General features: G+C 42.3%; 1 protein-coding gene across 5 annotated transcripts in view; it reads left to right on the top strand.

The window, feature by feature from the left end:
* The window catches only part of vps39 (VPS39 subunit of HOPS complex), a 98978-nt gene that overhangs the window by 50903 nt on the left and 25662 nt on the right, over nt 1-22413 (top strand). For all 5 annotated transcript variants that reach the window (XM_078233545.1, XM_078233542.1, XM_078233541.1 and 2 more), the window contains 9 exons: nt 3971-4100; nt 4476-4618; nt 4977-5117; nt 9705-9846; nt 10166-10252; nt 10826-10899; nt 11597-11695; nt 13401-13518; nt 21746-21874. In XM_078233545.1, the coding sequence (XP_078089671.1) occupies nt 3971-4100; nt 4476-4618; nt 4977-5117; nt 9705-9846; nt 10166-10252; nt 10826-10899; nt 11597-11695; nt 13401-13518; nt 21746-21874 (1063 nt within the window). The remainder of the gene's footprint in view (nt 1-3970; nt 4101-4475; nt 4619-4976; nt 5118-9704; nt 9847-10165; nt 10253-10825; nt 10900-11596; nt 11696-13400; nt 13519-21745; nt 21875-22413) is intronic.

The following is a 22413-nucleotide window of genomic DNA, read 5'->3' on the forward strand; positions in this document are numbered from 1 at the left end:
TAAATTCAATGTCCCAGCTTTCTAGGGAAGACATTTGCACACATTAATGACCCTTTGACAGAAAAACTGTCTCCTTATCTCAGTCTTAAATGGTCGATCTCCAATTCTAAAACTGTTCTAGTTCCTTTCACAAGTGGAAGCATCCTCCTCGTATCTACCCTATCAAATGCCCTCAGGATCTTGTGTGTTTCAATAAAATCAGTTCTTCTTCTTCTAAACTCCCAGGCATTTCGGCCCAACCTGTTCATCCTTTATCAGATAAACCAGAAATGAGTCAAGTGAACCTTCTCTGAACTACTTCTAAAGTGATTATCTCTTTTTTTTCCAATAAGTAAACCAAAACTGTACACAATATTCCTGATGTGATCTCACCATGACCCTGTAAAAATGCAGTAAAATGTCACTATTCCAACTTTCTATTTGCTTTCCTAAGATAGACCTGACCTATCCTTTGTAAATCCACATTTACTTGCTCCAATCAACTGAAAGTTTTCACGGTGCACAGTCAACTTGTCTTTAATTATAGAGTAGCAATTTTGCAACATGCATATTTGGCTAATCGGTCAATAATTCTGCATTTTCCCCCTCAGTCTTTTTTCTTAAGTAGCAGAGAGACATGAACATGTTTTTTCAATCTAAAGGAGCAGTTTCTGAATTGAGAAAACTTTTGAAGATAATTAAAACAATTGCAGCATTCTCACCTCATTCCTTTCTAGCCTGGGATCGAAACCATTGACTCCTGGGAATTTGTCACTGTTTAGTGCTATTATTTTCTTCATTATTATTATTTCATTTGCGGTAATTTTGGTGAGTCTTTTTCTCTGAGTCAAAATTAGTTCCATTGTGATATCTGGCACACTGTCCTCTTCCTGTTACATCAACCTGCTGCATCTGGGCACGGACTGCTTCATTATCTGCGGAATTGCAAATGGAACTGAACACTGATCATTAGCAAACAAACCTACTTCTGACCTTACAATTAAGAAAAGGTAATTGAAGCAGTCAAAGATAATTGGACCCTGGATATTGCTTTAGGAGCCCATTTGTGATGGCCTGGATTAACCTCCAACAGCAGCCGTCTTCATTATGACTCCAGCTACTATTTCAGTTTTACACAGATTCTTTGGTGCCACACTGAGTCAAATGCTGTCATTAAGGCAGTCACTCTTCCCCTTCGCCTCTGAAATTTAGCACTTTCATCCTTATTTGGACTGAGGCTGTAATGGGCTCTTCAGACAAGTGATCCTGGTGGAACCCAACATGGACGTTTGTCAGCAGGTTATTGATGAGCAATTGACACATGATAGCATTGTTAGTGACACTTTGTCACTGATTGAGAGTGGGCTGGTAGGGTGATAATTGGCCGATTCGTCCTTTTTGTGGACAAATTGTACATAGCAAATTTTCCATCTTATTGAGTAGTTGCTGATATTGTAGCTTCACTGGAACAGCTTGACTGGAGGTACGGTTAATTCTGGAACATCATCTTCAATAGTACCAATGGTATCTGAATTGATGACGACTTCAGGAAGAGGCGAAAATTGATCAACTTTGCACTTCTGCTGAAGATAATTGTGAATGCTTCAGCTTTTGTCTTTTGACCTCAAGTGCTGAACTCCACCATTACTGAGGATGGTGTTTCTCAAGAAGACTTCTCCTTTTGTCACTGGCTTAATTGTCCGTCATTTTACTGATGTGGTAAAACTAGCCAAATCCATTGTTTGTGGGATTGCTTAGCTCTGTCTGTAACCGGCTGCTTCCACTGTTCAGCATGCTTGTAGTTCTGTGTTGTAATTTCATCTGGTTGCCAATTTATTTTCAGGTATGCCTGATGTTGCTGCTGTATTGCTCTTCAACACTGTTCATTGAACCAGGGTTGGCCATTGGCTTGATGGTGATGAGAAGAGAGGGATATTCCTGGCCATGATGTTACAGTCTGGTTGTATACAATTCTGCTGCAGATGACTGATGACCTGCAGCATCTCATAGGTGCCCAGTTTTGAGCTATAACTCTGTTCTTAATCTATTCCACTTCACATTGCAGTGGTGCTACACAACAGTATGAAGGGTTTCCTCCTTGTGAAGATAAAAATTAGTCTCCATAAGGACTGTGCATTGGTTACTTCTACCAGTGGACAGATGAAAACATGGCAGGTAGGCTGGCGGGACAAAGTGAAGTAGATTATTCCCTTGTTCGTTGTCTCACTGCCAGCTGCAAGCCCAGTCTGACAGCTATGTCAGGACTCGCTCAGTGGTGATACTACTGAGCCACTCAGACTGATGGAGTATATTCTGTGCCCTTGGTATGTTCACTGCTTCCACTATTATGCTCAACATGGAGGAATCCTGAATCATCAACTGAAGGCGATGATAATCAGTGGAATGTTTTCTTGCCTGTGACCTGAAGCTGTGATATTTCATGGGGTGCATAGTCACTGCTGAGAACTCCTTTGGCTAGTCCCACATGGTTGTACAGCATTTGCGCTGATTCTGATGGCTCTGCCCTTTTGGAGATAGTGACATTGCCTGATAGGAATGGTGTTCTTTGAGTATGACTGTCAGGCAGGTTTTGTTCTGTTCTGTTCTGTTCTTGGTTTGATAGAATTAAATGACTTTCAAGCCACTTCAGAAGGCAGTTTGAAATCAACAATTTCAGTGTGAGGCTGGAGTTCTGTAAAGGCCAGACCAGTTAAAGGATATTAGTGAACCAATTTGTTTTTATGCGGCAATCCTACATTTAAACTTTTCGTTGTTTAAAAACTCAATTCAAAATCTCAAACTGTCATGATGGGGTTTGAACTCTTGTTCTCTGGTTTATTAGTTGAGTATCTTAAGAATTATGCCATAACTTAGCAACTAGTTGCCAACTTGAATATTCACCTTCCTGCCTGAGGAAAATATCAGATTGTGAATAATATCTGATTATGCTCGGAATGATTTAAGCTGGTGGCATCATCTGTTCCCCAAGGGGCTACAGGCTTTCATTTTATCCCTTGTACACTTGCTTGATAAACTAAACTTTACTTTCTGCAAAACAAGTTGGTTTCAGAGCTCACCCAATTGGGTACGTAATATTTGAAGCTTTTACATCTCTTATTACCCATGTAAATGAACAACAACAACTTATGTTAAAGGTGCTAGATAAATTTAATAAAACTTTCCAGGGCACTTACTTTTCAGATTGGACTCTGCCTTCCTTTGTTCATGCCTCACAAACACCTACTTTCCTAAAACGTGTTGTCTGTATCCTACCCTGCATGACACACCTACCATCTAGCATAATTAGTTCGCTAAAACACTCCAAGGAGCTTCACAGGACATCATATTTTTAAAAGTATTACACCAAGCCACATAGGAAATATTAGGTCAGATGGCCAAAAGCTTGGTCAGATGTGTAGGCTTTGAGGAATACCGTAAAGGAGGAATCGGAGGTAGAGAGGCAGAGATGCATAGTTTGGTGCCTTGCCAACTGAAAGTATGGCTGCCAGTGATGGAGTGATAAAATCAATTGTGCAAGTGTGGAGTGCACGACGATCAAGAATTTGTTTGCAGTGAGGTGGATAATTAGGAAAATGGAAATGGTGCAGATGCTGTTCTCTGCTGCTACAGAATTGTGAAGCACTCGGTGGCCATGGGTATATACTCTACAGAGTGCACCAATACTCTTTGTATCCCGCTGTGTGAGGTTTGGTAGGAAACTAATTGTTAGATGTCTCTGGTGGACATATCATGCAGGGTAGGGCTTATTATGAAGTCGGATGCAGACAGCACTTGGGGCAAGTTGGAGTTCGTGACATGTAAACAAAGGAAGGCTGAGTCCTGCATTTACTGTTTCCAATCCAAAATCTTCGTAATTAAATTGCTTTTTCTTTGGGTACTGGATGTCCTAAAATACTTTGCTAATGAAAAAAAAGGTGACAGCCTACCCATCCTTGAATATTTGTCTAAAGAGTTGCTGTTTGTGTTTCAGAAAATGAAGGATGACTCAGACAGTGATAAGTGGCAGCAGATTCACCATATTCAGAACCTGTTTGCTTTCAATTTGTTCTGCCAAAAGCGCTTTGATGACTCCATGCAGGTTTTCGCTAAACTTGGCACAGGTGAGAACATGGTTATCTAATGGTTGATGATCTATGGTCCACAGTGTGAGGTACAACATTGAAATTCAAAAGAAAATATAATGGGTCGATGCCCATATTAAACTAATATTTATAATTCTTACTTCCCTTTCTATAATCATGCATTAGTGATTGGTGATGCCAAACTTGAGTTTTGATGAAGGAGAGAGACGAAATAAGTAAGACAGTGTTGTGGTTTGGAGGTCCTGAGAAGAAATATGGAGTTTAATGGTTTTGGTTCCAATTTTAAATTATTTGATCTCTGCTGAGGTTAATGGACAGTCTTTGTTTCCACTTGCAATTGATATAAATTCAGTGTGTGGTTTATATTAACTTGTACTGCATTTGATTTTTTAGATCCCACTCATGTAATTGGGCTGTACCCAGACCTGTTGCCAGCTGACTACAGGAAACAACTTCAGTACCCAAATCCTCTTCCCACACTGTCTACTGCAGAACTGGAGAAAGCACATTTAGCGCTCATAGACTACTTGACACAGGTAAACATACCTGGGATCGTGACCTACCTGATTTAAATGCACCCAAGAAGGTGCTTCAGGACTTGCACACAACTTATTGTCAACTAAGGTGCCTGGGTCTAAATGCACCAATGATTTAAAGATAGGTGGAAGTGGAAGGATTAGTATGTGTTGGTAAATTTAATTGAACTTGAGGGGCTTTGTAACCACCTGTGAGAAGACTTGTAAACCATAATGTGGATGAGTGTGTACTGGGACCTGTGGAATGAAGCATGTAGTGATATGATAGTAGGGTTCACAGTGGATTTAAAGCCAAATTTCTGGTGATCGAATAAGCCTCCATTCACTTGTTATTTTTAATTCTTGCCATTCCTTCAAGAAACGAACCCATTTGGTAAAACAACTGCATGATTCAGAACCGTCTACAACATCACCCCTTGTGGAAGGAACTCCAATCATCAAGTCAAAGAAAAAATTGCTCCAGATCATCGACACAACATTATTGAAGTGTTACCTTCACGTGAGTAGGACAATGCTTTAGTTTACTGGGACAGTACGGACAACTTTAAAGACAAGAACGAATGTTACATTTTCTTCATTCTTCTTAAGTTCTGAACTTGGAATGAGTGTGGTTTGTGTGAGGCAGCCTTCCTTCTGACGCTTGCCCTGCTAACTACTCTTCTTGGTTAAATCTAAACAACTGGTATTAGCAAGACTGAGATCAGCTAATTCAGTAAAGACTGGGAGTTGAACCTACAGCCTATTGGTCAGTGTAACCTGGTGCCATATCAGATGGTGTAAGTGGTTGAGGCCAAAACATTGTATATTTTCAAGAAGCAGTTAGATATAGTACTTGAGACGAAGAGGATCAAAGAATATGGGGAGAAGGCGGGATTAGTCGATTGAGTTGGATGATCAGCCATGATCATGAATGGCGAAGCAGGCTCCTATTTTCTATGTTTTTATGTATGGTGCATTTACCCATAAAGGTGTTACTGAATATTCAAGTCCTTAATATATATCATAAAGAACATAGGTCCTAATACCGACCCCTGGAGAATACTGCTGTACCTTCATCCAGCCTGTAAAACAACCATTCACTACTGATTTCTCCTTTCTATATATTAAACCCAATTTTATACCCATGCTGCCACTATCCCTTAATCCCATGGGCTCTAATTTTGTTAATGTCTATGATGTGGTACTTATGTGGTCTGTATACACATCAAGCATAATATCCTCATTAACGGAGTGGATTACTTTATCATAGAACTCTTATCAGTTAGTCAGACATGATCAACCATTATTTAGTCTATACTGACTCATTCATTAACTTATACTTTCCAAATGCCAATTAACTTTGTCCTGGATTATTATCTCTGAAAGTTTCCCCATTTCCGATATTAAATTGACTAGCTGTTGGATTTATCCCTCTCCCACTTTATTGAAAAGAAGTGAAACATTTGGAGTATCTAGTCCTGTGACACCACCCAATATCCAAGGAGAAAGATTGTGGCAAGCGACTCCACAATTTCCATCCTTCCCTCAGTAATCTAGGATGCATTCCATCCTGACCAGGTGACTTCTTTTGAGTACGTCTTTAGCAATCTTTATCCTATTCAATATTGCAACTGCCTCCTCCTCCTTTACTTCTACATTTGCAACATCCTCTTGTGAAGTGAAATGCTCAGTCCTCATTTAGTATCTCACTCGTGCCCTCTGCCTGTGCTTCCTTCTGCCTCCCTCTTGCACATTTTCCCCAGCAACACATTGACCTGTCTTATCCTACTATACCTATACTGACCAGTATGACATTGAGAGTAAAATAGGACAATAATATAGTGCCTTTAATGACCACAGTGCCCCAATGTGCTTTACAGTCAATGCAGTACTTCTAAGGTGTAAACACAGCAGCAAATTTGCACACAGTAAACTCCCATAAACAACGTGATAATGACCAGATCATCTTTTTTTGTGATGTTGATTGAAAGATAAATATCAGCCAGGCTACTGGGATAACTGTTCCATTTTTCAAAATAGTGCCACGAGATTTTTAATGCATATCTGAGTGAGCAGACAGCCGCGATTTAATGTCACGTCAGAAAGACAGTACTTCCAAAAGTGAAGCATTCCCTGAGCATTGTACTGAGTCTTGGGTTTTTGGGCGCTTTGAGTGCAGAATCTCCTGCTGTTCCTGTGTATTTTGAACCCAGAACATACCACTTATGAAGTAAAACATCTGCAAGTAGTTACTGTTATCAAACAAAATTTTACACAGAGCAATTTCAAGAAATATTAGGGCAGGTTGGTCGCAGAGATTTTAAGAAGGAGAGAAAGAGGAAAAGTTGTTAGGAAGGTAATTCCAGAGCTTGAAAGCAAGACAGTTCTGGAGGCATTGCTGCCACTGGTAAGGCATTGATATAGAAGGGGCCACATCTGCTGAAGTGCAGAGACATTTGATTTATTATTGTCACATATATTAACATACAGTGAAAAGTATTGTTTCTTGCGCGGTATACAGACAAAACATACCGTTCATAGACAAGGAAACGAGAGACTGCATATTGTAGTGTTACAGCCATAGCTAGGGTGTAGAGAAAGATCAACTTAATGCAAGGTAAGTCCATTCAAAAGTCTGACAGCAGCAGGGAAGAAGCTGTTCTTGAGTCAGTTGGTACATGACCTCAGACTTTTGTATCTTTTTCCCGACGGAAGGTGGTGGAAGAGAGAATATCCAGAGTGCATGGGGTCTTTGATTATGCTAGCTGTTTTGCCGAGGCAGCGGAAAGTGTAGACAGAGTCAATGGATGGTTTGCGTGATGGATTGGGCTACGTTCACGACCTTTTGTAGTTCCTTGCGGTCTCCGGCAGAGCAGGAGCCATACCAAGCTGTGGTACAACCAGAAAGAATGCTTTCTATGGTGCATCTGTAAAAGTTGATGAGAGTTGTAGCTGACATGTCAAATTTCTTTAGTCTTCTGAGAAAGTAGAGGCGTTGGTGGGCTTTCTTAACTATAGTATTGGCATGGAGGTACCAGGACAGGTTGTTGGTCATCTGGACACCTAAAAACTTGAAAATCGCAACCCTTTCTACTACGTGCCCGTTGATGAAGACGGGCATGTTCTCCTTTACGCTTCCTGAAGTCAATGACAATCTCCTTTGTTTTGTTGACATTGAGGGAGAGATTATTGTTGCCGCAATAGTTCACCAGATTCTTGATCTCATTCCTGTACTCTGTCACGTCATTGTTTGAGATCCGACCTGCTACGGTGGTGTCGTCTGCAAACTTGAAAATCGAATTGGAGGGGAACTTGGCCACGCAGTCATAGGTGTATAAGGAGTATAGTAGAGGGCTGTGAACACAGTCTTATGGGGCACAGGTGTTGAGGATGATCGTGGAGATGTTGTTGCCTATCCTTACTGATTGTGGTCTGTGAATTAGGAAGTTCAGAATCCAGTCGCAGAGGGAGGTGCCAAGGCCCAGGCCACGGAGTTTGGAGATGAGTTTTGTGGGAATAATAGTGTTGAAGGCTGAGCTGTAGTCAATAAATAGGAGTCTGACATAGGTGTCCTTGTTATCTAGGTGTTCCAGGGTTGAGTGCAGGGCCAGGGAAGTGGCGTCCGCTGTGGACCTGTTGCAGCGGTAGATAAACTAGTGGATCCAGGTAGTCCGGGAGGCTGGAATTGATTTGTGCCATGACTAACCTTTCGAAGCACTTCAGAATGATGGATGTCAGAACCACCGGCCGATAGTCATTAAGGTACGCTGCTTAGTTTTTCTTAGGTACCAGGTTGATGCTCATCTTCTTGAAGCAGATAGGGACCTCAAATTGTTGTAAAGAGAGGTTGAAGATGTCTGTGAATACCCCCGCCAGCTGATCCACGCAGGACCCGAGTGCTCGTCTGGGTACCCCATTCAGGCCAGTCGCTTTCCCTGGGTTGAACTTCAAGAAAACTGCTCTGACATCTGCAATGGTGACCCCAGATACAGGTTCTTCCAGGGTGGAGGGCATGCTCTCGCTCAAAACAAGTGTAGAATGCATTGAGCTTATCAGGGTGGGGTGCATTGGAGCCGGCGATTTTACATGCCTCCATCTTGTAGCCTGTTATGTCTTGCAGACCGTGCCGTAGTCGGCGAGGATCGGTGTGGCTAGCCTGGACTCTAGCTTGGTCCAGTACACTCTTTTGGCATCTTTGATGGATCTCCTTGGGTCATATCTGGCTTTCTTGTATAGGTCAGTGACGCCTGACTTGAACGCGTCAGACCTGGACTTCAGCAAGCAGTGGATATCCCTGTTCATCCATGGTTTCCGGTTGGGGAACACATGGATTTGTTTCTTTGGCACACTGTCTTTTACACTTACTAATGAAGTCAGTTACTGTAGGGAGCTATAAAGCCCAAGGAAGTTACAAAGATAAGAAGAAACAAGACTGCAGGAATTTGAGAGCAAAGATGAGCATTTTAAGATCTAGGCTTTTTGGACTGGGAACCAATGCAGATCAGCAAGCACAGGGGTTAGGGATGAACTGAACTTGGTGCAAGTAATGATACAGGCAGAGTTTTAGATGAGCTCAAGTTTATGAAGGGTGGAAGGTAGACAGCTTACCAGGAGAGAATTAACAAAGGCGTGGATGAGGGTTTCAACAGAGATGAACTGAGGCAGCGTCAGAGATATTGGTATGGAATTGGATGGTTTTGATAATGAAACCAATATTGGGGTCATTGGCCTCTGTGTAAAATAGGACACCAAGGTGTAAACTTGGCATAGTTCAGCCTCAAATCATTGTCAGGAAAAAGGATGAACTTACTGGTTGGGGATCAAAGGCAATAGTTTCAGTTTTCCCAGTACGTTAGTTGAAGAAAATATACGCTGAATCTGTCCTGAATGTCATATAAATAGCAAGCCAAATCAGACACTGTGGAGGAGTCAAAGAGAGCTATGTAAGGTATCATTGGCGAATGTGGAACCTGACCTTTGTTTTCAGATGATGTTGAAGAAGAATAGCATGTCGATGAGAAATAGAGGGGGCAATCAGACAATGTTCTCTCCACCTAGAATTCTCTTGATAATTCATGTTCTTTGCTGGTTGCTGTGTGTGTTTCAGACAAATGTGGCACTCGTGGCCCCCTTGTTACGACTGGAGAACAATCACTGTCACATTGAAGAGAGCGAACACGTACTGAAAAAAGCACACAAGTATAGCGAGCTGATCATTCTGTATGAAAAGAAGGGCCTGCATGAGAAAGGTGAAAGGGTTTGTTCATGATTTTATTTTCCTTACTAGGCACATAGAAACAGGACGATGTTATTCAACCCCTTAATTCTACTCCATTATTCTGGTAGATCAAGGTTGACCTGTATCTTGAATCTTTTGAGTCCTGTCGATTTCTAACCATTAATACCCTCTCTGAATACAAATGTATTAATCTTAGCTTTGCAATTTTCAATTGACTCTCAATTTCAACATTTTTTTGGGGGGGGAGTGGGATTTGTACAGGAAAGAGTTCCAGCTTTCCACTATTATTCATGTAAAGTAATAATTGTCATCCCTGTTTTCTATTGTAGCCCTGCAGGTTCTACTAGATCAGGCAAAAAAAGCCAATTCACCACTGAAAGGCCATGAGCGAACTGTGCAGTACCTCCAAAGACTGGGTTAGTAATAGTTACTATGATCATATAATATGCACAATGACTAACTGTCCCCTGTAATATACAGCCCTGGAAACTGCATTAGTACAGACATTGGGCAAACATTCGTGAGAAGCTTGATCACTGCACAATGTTGAATTAACCAATCTGAGCCAAAGCAAAGTGTTAATGTTGCAATTGACCACTTACTGACTATGAAGAAGAAAACTGTGGCTTATCATGAGCCTTTGATTTTTGCATTGTATATTTATAGGTGATAGATCAGGGTTGGTTTTGATGCATTGTCACAAGCATTTGCAGCTCAGATTCTGATATTAAGCTGTATTTGTGAGGGACATACATTCTGTCAGCGCTGGCACTTTACACATGCTCCTGATTAAAACTGAAATATGCTAAATGGGAAAACTGATGTGGAAAGCCTTTCAAAGCATCAGAATTTAGGCAGTCCTTCGAGGTCTTCCAGAAAATCTGAAGTTTTGCTATTTGGGGTTTGATCGGTTAATACTCTTACAAGTATTGTTGTACATGAGTCTTTTGTTTATCTGTACTCCCTGACCTGTTTCTGTTTTTTATCAGGGAAAGAGAACTTGAATATTATTTTTGAATTTTCTCTTTGGGTCCTGAAAGCATGTCCGGAGGATGGGTTAAAGGTAGGCATTCAGAACTTTCTTTAAAGTTTTATTTTTTAATTAAGATTCATAACTACATTGTGATAATCAATTCCAATTGATCAGGCACAATTCTGCAAGCACCTTTGTATATACTTGTACTTCATCAAAGTGATGTTTAATGCTGGCTTGAACAGTATTTTTGGATGAAAGGGACTGTTTAGCAGAGTGATGAAGGAAGTGCTCTGGACGGAGCAGTGTGTGATATAAGACCATAAGAAATAGGAGCGGAAGTAAGGCCATTCGGCCCATCGAGTCCACTCCACCATTCAATCATGGTTGATTTCAACTCCATTTACCCGCTCTCTCCCCATAGCCCTTAATTCCTCGAGAAATCAAGAATTTATCAATTTCTGTCTTGAAGACGCTCAACGTCTCGGCCTCCACAGCCCTCTGTGGCAATGAATTCCACAGACCTACCACCCTCTGGCTGAAGAAATTTCTCCTCATCTCTGTTCTAAAGTGACTCCCTTTTATTCTAAGGCTGTGCCCCCGCGTCCTAGTCTCCCCTGCTAATGGAAACAACTTCCCTACGTCCATCCTATCATGAAAAGAAGAAGCATGCTCCATCTAAATCTCCTTCAATTAACTGTTTAGAGCAGATTCACTTGAATTTTGAGTGCTCCAAATAGTGTAACATATTGATTTGAATGTGATTTTTGTTTCCTTTTGTGTTTAGATATTTACAGAGGATCTGCCTGAGGTGGAAAATCTACCAAGAAACAAAGTGTTGGACTTCCTAAAGGAAAGCTGTAAGGAGCTTGCTATTCCATATCTGGTAAGAACCATGATTGTTTGTAAGCTGTACTAATATTACACACCAGCGATGTTGCCCTCTATATTACACTCTTCTGAAAACATTTCATCCACTGGGTATTTAGTTGAGGAGGAGGGTGAAGAGTGATCAGGTGATTTGGGTTTAAAACTTCAAAACTGCTTGCTATGTTACCTTTTGATTATTCTGATGGTACAATGGAAAATATGCATCCTGCATTGCCACCAGCAATGATCATTCCTCCTTTGCTGCCCCATCTAAATTTCTTCTTCAATTAACTGCACAGTCCTCTAGTACTTTGCCCAAATATCGCACAACTTCTGACTCAAACTCTTGACTCCCTCCTATAGTTTTCATTCCATTTCCTATTTTTTAATCGGGCTTATCTATCTTAATCTTGCTATGTACCCATGCCTGTGTAACTTGGAATTTCCTTGTGTCCATTCAGTCTGTCATTGCTGTTTCTCCTTTTTAACCTTTTTTTTTCCTTTTCTCTAACCCTGTCAGGCCTCCTGTCGTCATATCTCATTTCATTTTCTCTCCTCGAGAAGCTCTGCTCTCACAAATCCCTATCCCAAACCTTCCACACTTCTCGACCATCCTACTCTCTGGCTACCTTCCCAGGTTGACTCCCACTTAAATAAGTCTACAGCTTCCTTCTGTGCCCTTTTGGCATCCTCTGAAGGGCCCATTGAAGCACTCTTCACTGCCTCCTTATGTACAACAGCCCCAACTGCCCCATCCTAATCTCATTGTGACATTCCTATCCAGCGTGCCTATGGGGGTGGGGGGGCTGTCCCTGCAGGATGTTTGTTCATTTATGAACCAGGTTGTTGCAATCCTGAGCTTATTGTGGATTATTGCAGAATCCTTCCCCTTTAGTGAAGCCCTTCCTCCTGACTACGTCCTTTACCACTTGCCCTGCCAAAGTACCAACTGACTCTTCACAACAGGTCATTTCCTTGTGCTGTCCCTCTACTTCTGTGGAATCTCCTCCTTTGAGCACCTCGCCTTGTTCCATCCCTATAACCTCTTGTTTAACAACTCATATAAATCAGATTGGTAAAGAATAAAACTAAATGAAAACCAAGAAACAAACCTGGAGGTGCTACTGCAGTTTAAATCATAGAAATCATAGAAACCCTACAGTGCAGAAGGAGGCCATTCGGCCCATCGAGTCTGCACCGACCACAATCCCACCCAGGCTCTACCCCCACATATTTACCCGCTAATCCCTCTAACCTACGCATCCCAGGAATCTAAGGGGCAATTTTTAACCTGGCCAATCAACCTAACCCGCACATCTTTGGACTGTAGGAGGAAACCGGAGCACCCGGAGGAAACCCACGCAGACACGAGGAGAATGTGCAAACTCTACACAGACAGTGACCCGAGCCGGGAATCGAACCCGGGACCCTGGAGCTGTGAAGCAGCAGTGCTAACCACTGTGCTACCGTGCCGCCCTTAAGAGGGAGTTCCACTGTTTGTCTGCTCTCCTCAACTCTTCTGAGGGTGGACTGGGCATTGATTCACTGATTCCAGCTTCACTCCATTCTTGTAAAGTGACAGCAAGTGTTGACGGGGCATTTTATCATGGGGTCCATGGACCTGAGATATTCCTCAACAATACATCTTTACTTAGTCAGCTATCATGAGAGATCTTTATTAATCACATAATGATAACTGCGTTTGTCCTCCTCCCTCCTAGGAACACATTATTTATATCTGGGATGAAACGGGGCCAGTCTTCCACAACTGCCTGATCCAGCTGTACCGTGAGAAGGTGCAAGGCCTCATGAAGGAATATCTCAACTCTCTGCCTGAGGGTAAGACCTATGCCTGCAGAGAATCTACATTGCAGACCAGTGTATTTTCGTCTGAGTTGTGAAAGATATGTTTTGGTTTATCTGACCAGTATTTTCTGATATTTTATTCTCCCCATCTCCCCTCAAAACCTCTGCCTGGAGTATTTCACTGAGCTTGCTTCATAGGGCCATTGCACTGGCCTTCTTTGCTCCCATTGCATGTTATTGAAGGCAGGAGTATATAACCTATCCTGCCATTTTACATTGAACCAGTAGCACTGAACAATCAGGCTGTAAGGAGCAAAACAAAAAAGCCCACTCTCCATCACAGCAGCAGCAACGTGAGTTGTCACATTGTCTTTTCTGCTTCCTTGTCCTAGAAATCTCTCAGGTTATTTCAATAATATTGTTACTATGTGACAGCATTAAATCCCATACCATTTGGACGAAGTTTGTTAATGATTTTGATTTCTCCGATGGCTTGTCTTTCTCCCCTTTTTAATCTTTTTTCCTCCATTATCCTCCATCTTTACACTCCATGATCAATTTTGGTCCTATTTGTCTCAACAGATAATATGATTGAATAGAACCAGATACAGTGCACGCAACTTGGACAGTTAGTCTCAGCTTGGATAAAAAATAAATGGTTAAGGACAGAAAGGAGCAAGTCATGGTAAATGGTTGTTTTTCAGACAGATGGATGGTATTGAGTGGTGTTCCCCAAGTGAACACTACTTTTTTGGTATATACAAATGATTTGAATATTGGATAACGCAAGTAAAATTTCAAACTTTGCCAGTGATGCCAAATTTGGAGGTGTGGCCATCAGTATGAAGGCAACATATACTACAGTTCTAAAGAGTATATAGGGACTGGGGTTTCAAGGTGGCATGTTGTACTGAGAGAGTAGTTTGCAAAGCAAATTACATCTTGGGCTTCATGAATTGAGGTATTAACTACAAATGCAGGGAAGCTATGCTGAACCCATATATAGTTCTGGTTAGGAACACAGCTAGAATATTGTGTCTAGTTCTGGTCACTTTAGGAAGAATTTGAGGGGATTCAGAAGAGATATGCCAGAATCTTTCCAAGGATGAGGGATTTTAGCTACAAGGTTATGTTGGAGAATTTGGGGTTGTTCTCCTTGGAGCAGAGGAGAATGAGGGTGCAATGGTGGCACAGTGGTTAACACTGCCGCCTCACAGCACCAGGGATCCGGGTGCAATTCCAACCTCAGATCATTGTCTCTGTGGAGTTTGCACATTCTCCCCGTGTCTGCATGGGTTTCATCCGGGTGCTCCAGTTTCCCCCCTCACTCCAAAGATGTGTGGGTTAGGTTGTTTGGCCATGCTAAATTGCCACTTAGTGGGATTAGCAGGGTAAATACGTGGGGTTAAGGGGATAGGGATTGTTGTTCGATGCAGGTTCAATGGGTGAATGGCCTCCTTCTGCACTGTAAGGGATTCTATGATCTATGAGATTAGATAGAGGTGCACACGATTGTGGCAGGTTTAGTTAGGGTAGACGAAGTAATGCTGTTCCCAATTGCTGATGGCATGAGGGCTAGGTTTTGGAAAGAGATGCGGGGGGGGGTGTGAGGAAGAAATGTTATCTGCAGCAAGTGTTGTTGAGCTGGAAAGCAAAGATGATGAATGATTTCAAAGCGCATTTGGGGGAAATACACTTCCAGAGCTGGGGAATAAAGCTGATTGGATTGCTCTACACTCAACCAGCATGGATTTGATAGATCGAATAGCCTCTTTCTGTGCCACTATAGCTGGCAGCATCCCCATTTATTCCACTCTATTTGGCAAATGACGTTAGCTATTTGCATTACCAAAGATGTTCATCACATAGGCGTTGCTTAGGCAGTTCAGTATGCACCACTCTTTAGGCTCATTCACAGTATCCTGTAATGGGACACATTCCAGTTCCATTTTAAAATGAACACGTAAGAATTAGGAGCAATTCATAAGACCATAAGACATAGGAGCGGAAGTAAGGCCATTCGGCCCATCGAGTCCACTCCACCATTCAATCATGGTTGATTTCAACTCCATTTACCCGCTCTCTCCCCATAGCCCTTAATTCCTCGAGAAATCATATCCCCTCGAGTGTGTTCCGTCCTTCAATATGATCTCATCTCTGCCTCAACTCCACTTTCCTGCCCGTTCTCCATAACCCTTACGCCAGCTTACCATCAGCTCTGGCATGCATATGGACACCCTCGTTTGAGTTGCTGAAAGCGTACAATAGTAGCATGTTCAAAGATATGCCAAGGACAGTTGGTGCCAAGATACATTGCTGCTTTACCCTGCTGCTAACCTTGAAAGTGTCTAATGTTGTTCCACTGTAACTAATGGAAGTGAGCATGTTCCCATGGAAAGAAGAAATGACGTCCAAGAGGGTAGCTTATTTACCGTAGTAATTTTAAAGAGTCCTTCTCTGCTGATGAGATCAAAGGGCTTATGGAGGTCTATGATGACAATGTGGAGTGGTCTGTGCTGTTTGTGCCACTTCTCCTGTGACTGCCAAACTGAGAAAATCTTATTGATCTGCCAATTCTGAAGCCACACTGAGACTCAGTGGATGAGTGACGCCATGGTCTGCAATCTGTTCAGAGCAATGCAATCAAAGACTTCCCCATAATACTTAGCGAGGAGATTGCTTTCTTAATTGTTGCAATCACTGCAATCCCCTTTGTTTTTGCATCACAACAGTCTTGAGGCACAAATCTTTCCGTCCAACAGAGACACAAAAACTCATGGAGATGCTGCAGCAGTGTTTCCACTTTTGATGATTTTAGGTGGAATGCCGACATTTCCTAGAACTTTACCATTGGCAAGACAGCCAGTGATCTTATTGAGCGCTACTATGATGGGCTCACTGTCCAGTTCCTTCATGACAGGAAGCTACTTTACTGACAACGTTCTCTGTTGTGTAGAGTTTGAGGTATTGCTCCACCAACCTTTTCATCTGATTGCCAAGTTCAGTGATAATCATACCTTTCTTATCTTCAAGTGGGCTGATTTGGTTGCTCTTGGATCCACTACTTTCTTTCTTCCATCATGCATCCCCAGATTCAGCAGTAGATTGTACATCGTTGTAAAGTTTCAATCAGTATTGAATGGCATAGTGCTAAGTGTTCTGCTGAAACTTGAGTTTGGCAACTCTGAGACCTGGAGACTTCTCATTCATGAGGGCACTCCTTTTGGTTGCAGTAACTGACTCCATTTCAGTCCGATAAACCTTGAACTAGTCAACATTCTTCTGATTTCTTTTCCCAAACACTGAGTGCAGTTATTCATGACAGGAGGATTCATGGCATGTAACTATATCACAAATAGGAACTCACCAACGGACAGCATGAGGCACTACTTGCCACTGATTTATCTCTGCATCTCAACCTGAAATTATGGTGCCCATCTAATTAAGTCACACTGCCCACCACACTTCCTGCTCTTACAAGCCCATAAAATACCATCCCTTATGGAATCCCTTTTGAATTGCAGATTTCTTTTGTGGTCATACAGTATGGTTCCACAAAACAGATGAGATGCATATAAATTACAACATGGAATCTGGCCCAATCAATCTGCGTCAAAGTTTATCCTCAGCCAATACTTCTCATCACATTAACCCGCTCTGTTCCTAGACATAATTAATCTCTTTCCCTTTGTACATCCATCCAATTTAATCTTGATTTGTCAGTCTGTACTTCAACCACCAACTGTGGAAGTGAATTCCACAGCCTCGTCACCCCCCAAGAAGTTTTCCCACTCTGTTTTAAAACTCTTACATTAAACCATCTGTGGGCCTTTGTTTTTGACCCTATAACTACTCAAAATGATCATTTTGCTTTCTATCCTGTTCCATATTTCATAATTTTAAACATTTCTATCATAATACCTCCAGAATCTTCTTTTTAATAAAAAAGAGACTCAACTTTTGAAGTTTTTTTTTGGTATTTCCTTATTCCAGGCAGCACCTGATGAATCTGTATTGTATAATTTCTAAAGCCTCTACTTTCTAAATCCTTACTATAAAGTGGAGTCCAGTCCTACCCATCTATTCAGAGTTGTTTATGGGCTTATTCTTACTACTTGGTTTTATGTTCTATACCTTGTGATAAAACCTAGAATTCCACTAGTTATTTTTGACAATCTTATGATCCTTAGATGTTGCCTTAACATTCAGTTCTTTAAGGAATACCGTACTGTAATACAGGAAGATTGCCAGCAACCTAAACATAACCAACCAATACTGAACCAGAAAATGGCCAAAAATGCTGGCCTTGAAAAGGCAATGATCACATTTAATCAAAGATCCACGACTTGTAACACAATTTTAAACATTTTTGGCCAATTAGATTCCATCTTGTGTCATAACCATAATTTTTCAGATTTCTATCAATTTGTCGTCAGATTTTTATATTTGTTGACTTCCCAGCAAATTATTGCTATTATATGCAAATTAAAAGCATTTTGTACAGCTGTCGCAATTATTTTTGGACAGTTACGACTGAATCATTGGCAATATGTTCAGAGCCGTGCTGTGAAACTTCAATTTATGGCACTTGGAGACTCATCCCAATCACTGTAGGTTTGTGCTTTTGAATGAAATGCACATTGAAGTTCATTCTTGAAGCAGTCCCTTTATGGCTCATTTTCAAGTACTGGCATGTCATATTGCAGTAGATGGACGACAGAGCCGTTCACAGCTAACCCTGACGATGAAGAAACTGCTGAACAAAAAAAGCTTGGGGCCTTGTGTGGGGAGCCTGGGCCCCATCATAAGGACCTGAAGATTTTGGCTCATAGCACTGTTCAGTAGTAGCAGTTTATGTTTAGGAGTGATTGTTTATCATTAGTGGCTTATCATCTAAGAAGGGCTGCACTGTCTACAGTCAGGCTACAGAAGACAAAACATGTATGAACCTTGAAATAAACCTAAATTGCATAATTCGGTGATTCGGTGCTGAATCCCAGGCCATGCGGATAGCGAAGAGCATTGTCGGGCAATACAGCAGGATATAGATAGGCTGGAAAATTGGGCGGAGAGGTGGCAGATGGAATTTAATCCGGATAAATGCGAAGTGATGCATTTTGGAAGAAATAATGTCGGGAGGAGTTATACAATAAATGGCAGAGTCATCAGGAGTATAGAAACACAGAGGGACCTAGGTGTGCAAGTCCACAAATCCTTGAAGGTGGCAACACAGGTGGAGAAGGTGGTGAAGAAGGCATATGGTATGCTTGCCTTTATAGGACGGGGTATAGAGTATAAAAGCTGGAGTCTGATGATGCAGCTGTATAGAACGCTGGTTAGGCCACATTTGGAGTACTGCGTCCAGTTCTGGTCACCGCACTACCAGAAGGACGTGAAGGCATTGGAGAGAGTGCAGAGAAGGTTTACCAGGATGTTGCCTGGTATGGAGGGTCTTAGCTATGAGGAGAGATTGGGTAGACTGGGGTTGTTCTCCTTGGAAAGACGGAGAATGAGGGGAGATCTAATAGAGGTATACAAGATTATGAAGGGTATAGATAGGGTGAACAGTGGGAAGCTTTTTCCCAGGTCGGAGGTGACGATCACGAGGGGTCACGGGCTCAAGCTGAGAGGGGCGAAGTATAACTCAGACATCAGAGGGACGTTTTTTACACAGAGGGTGGTGGGGGCCTGGAATGCACTGCCAAGTAGGGTGGTGGAGGCAGGCACGCTGACATCGTTTAAGACTTCCCTGGATAGTCACATGAGCAGCCTGGGAATGGAGGGATACAAACGATTGGTCTAGTTGGACCAAGGAGCGGCACAGGCTTGGAGGGCCGAAGGGCCTGTTTCCTGTGCTGTACTGTTCTTTGTTTTTGTTTGTATGAACTATTGTTACTATTATCAAGAGACCCGATGGCCTGTGCGGTCACAAGAAATTGCAGATTCTCTGTCATGCTGTCCTCAAGGAGATCAATAATCCAGCTCCAGTCAGTTCTCTAGTAATTACTGTCATTGTTTGAGATCAGGAACACCTATAGAATAGATTGGATCTCACTCAAGAGTTTACAAAAAGGCCAGGTATTCTCAACGCTGCAAAAGGAGTGGGAACAAGGGGGGTGGATTTTGATGATGATAATGAAAACTGGCTGAAGTATTAAGCCAAGACTGGTAAATCCGTTTTCTAGATATTGCTGGAGGAATAAAAATTGATGAGAATCCTTGGCAAAACTCCCTTCTTTGGAAAAGTGTCACATGATCTTTTCCATCTGCCTAAACAGGCACTTCACTTTTGCTTGAAGATCCCATCAGTGATGCAGAACTCCTTTAGTACTGCATTGGAATGTCAGGCTAAACTTTGTGCTGCATTGTTGGAGTGATGCTTAAACCCACAACAAGTGATATTAAACGAAGCTGACACTTTTGGATCCAGTTTACAAAATAATTACAGGTGTTCTTGGGTTTAAAAACTTCCATCCAAAAAGAGGCTATAGTCCCTTCTTTGCAGCATCGAACTGTTTTCTAAGTGACTCCAAGGTTTTTGCTTCCATTGTTCCATTCAGAACTCCTTCCATGTATTGCCCTTCCTTTTTTTGCAGAAGCGTCTCCTGAAATTAGTTTGAAATTTGTAATCTACTGTTCCAACCTGTGTTCACCTTTTCATGCACCCTCTCCAGTAAGACTAGTAGTTTACTTTTGACTTCCTTAGCTTTTTCAACACCATTCATTAGATATATGTTCCCTTTTTTTTTAAATGCAGTGATTTGTTGGTTTGGCTAGGCACTTGCTGTCATTGTCCAGAAAATAAAATTTAATACAGACAAGTGTAAAGTACTGCAGGAAAACTAAGGACAAAATATTGCTCCATGAATGCTCAGGATGAAATTGAAAGAGACCGAGGAGTCTTGTATACTTGATGCTGAATATGTGCAACCAGAATAGAACAGCTGTCAACTAGTGCAAGGGTTAGTTCTGTATGGTCAAAACAATAAAGTTCTAACTATTATGTGCTCAAACTGTATAATGATCCGATCAGATCACACCTTGAGAACAGTGTTCAATTCTGTCCACCTACATATTTTGTCTAATTCATTTTATTATTTCTGAGCAGCCTATTTGGTAGGGTTCTTGGCCAGAACTCGCTCCAAAAAATTCTGTGTCAAATTTGCGTAAAAACTGGAGTAATTCACACTGGTTTTTTCAGTGAGAGTTCAGAGAAGAATCTCCCACATTCTGTGCACTTCAGAGGCCACCAGCATGATTATCATTAAATTTCAGACGGTAGTGCCTATTCCCACTGGAGAGGCTGAAATCGGCGTGCTGAACAGGCCACTGCACATGTGCCGAGACCGGTATATGCACACTGGCCCTGCAATGATGGCCTCCCGACTGCTGGCCAGCTTGATTGCTGGCCATCCCCGGCCGCCCCCCCCCCCCCCCCCCCCCCCCCCAACCGAACCCTTCCTTCAGCAGTCCACAACCCCACCCCCCCCCCCCCAAGTTGGCTGATCGCTGTCCCGATTGCTGGCCTCCTTACTTCCCCCACCGATCCCTAGGCAGAGTGGCAGCGGGGCCCCCCCCCACCCCCACTAATCGCCCCCATCAGGACCCCGCACCTCCCATATGTCCAGTCCCCTTGGCACTGCCCCATGCCTGATGGGCAGTGCCAAGGTGCCCCTGGCTACCTTGCCGCTTGGGCAATACCAGGGGGCCCAGGCCCCCCCATCACCCAACCCTCTGGGGGGCCTCGATTGCCCCCCCCTTATAACCAACGGGGACAGGCCACTGATTCCCTGAAAGTGGGGAGCTACTTAAACCCTGTTGGAATGAAATACTCTGGTGGGTGAAGGAAATGCTAGCGGGCCCAGAGACTTCAGTTCCGGGCCCGCTAATGGCATTTAAATGAGATTAAAATGCAGATTTAAATCCTTTTCCGCCGATTACTGGCACAGAGCAGACGCCGCCAAAAATCCGGCGCTGGGAGACACTATTGCGGTGGGATCGCATGCGCGAACATTGCGCGTCACAAGATTCTCCCGGCCCACTGCACTAATTTCTTTAGCGCAGTGAGATGGGAAAATCCACCTTCCCCTCTCCCCCATCTTCTCCCCTCTCCCCCATCTTCTCCCCTATCTCGGCCTTTTAAACATATTGCAAAAAGCTGCTTCAGTGAATTGCTTTTTTAAAAAAGAAACCTTTTAAAAAAGATGCCTTGATGTGGTTTGTAAAAATTAGATTATAATCACAATGGTTGCTTTTCTAGATGAAATTCCTGTTCCTGCTGGAATGGAGGAAGGGGAGTTGGGAGAGCATAGGAACAAGCTGCTGTGTTTCTTGGAAATTTCAACGCATTATCAACCCAGCAAACTCATCAGTGACTTTCCATTTGATGGTGAGTGGTGAATTCTCTGGACAAAATGTTAATAATATTGTTTGGATATTTCATTGCTTTGATAAAGCATGCGTAGTAAGTATCTGAGGTAGCTGGTCATGCCCACTATGAAGTTTTGTTAAATTTCTGAATATAATTTGCAACATAATGAATTGTTAATCCTAATGCGAGCACATGTCACTATATAATTTTTTAAAGAATTAAGCTTGGAGAAAACTGATGAAAGTTCTGTAGCAGGTACTGATGATCTCTTACTCATTCCAACCCGTGTTTCCTTCAGGTACATTAACTATTTATTTAGAAATAATACTGGCACATTCATCAATAACAGATGTGTTGTTCCCTGCACTGTCCAGCCTTTCAAATTACTAGCTTCAAGTCAACCTTCCCAATTTTTCTTGATCTCTTTTACATCTTTGAACTTTCCAAGGCTCTTACACTGTGCATAAATTTAGGTTTTTATCAACAGTACTCTAGACATCACTCATCTAGATTTTGATAGATACTGGCACTGTTGGGTTCCATGATGTGGAGATGCC

This window comes from Mustelus asterias, chromosome 18, assembly GCF_964213995.1.
Source record: "Mustelus asterias chromosome 18, sMusAst1.hap1.1, whole genome shotgun sequence".
Lineage (NCBI taxonomy): Eukaryota > Metazoa > Chordata > Chondrichthyes > Carcharhiniformes > Triakidae > Mustelus > Mustelus asterias.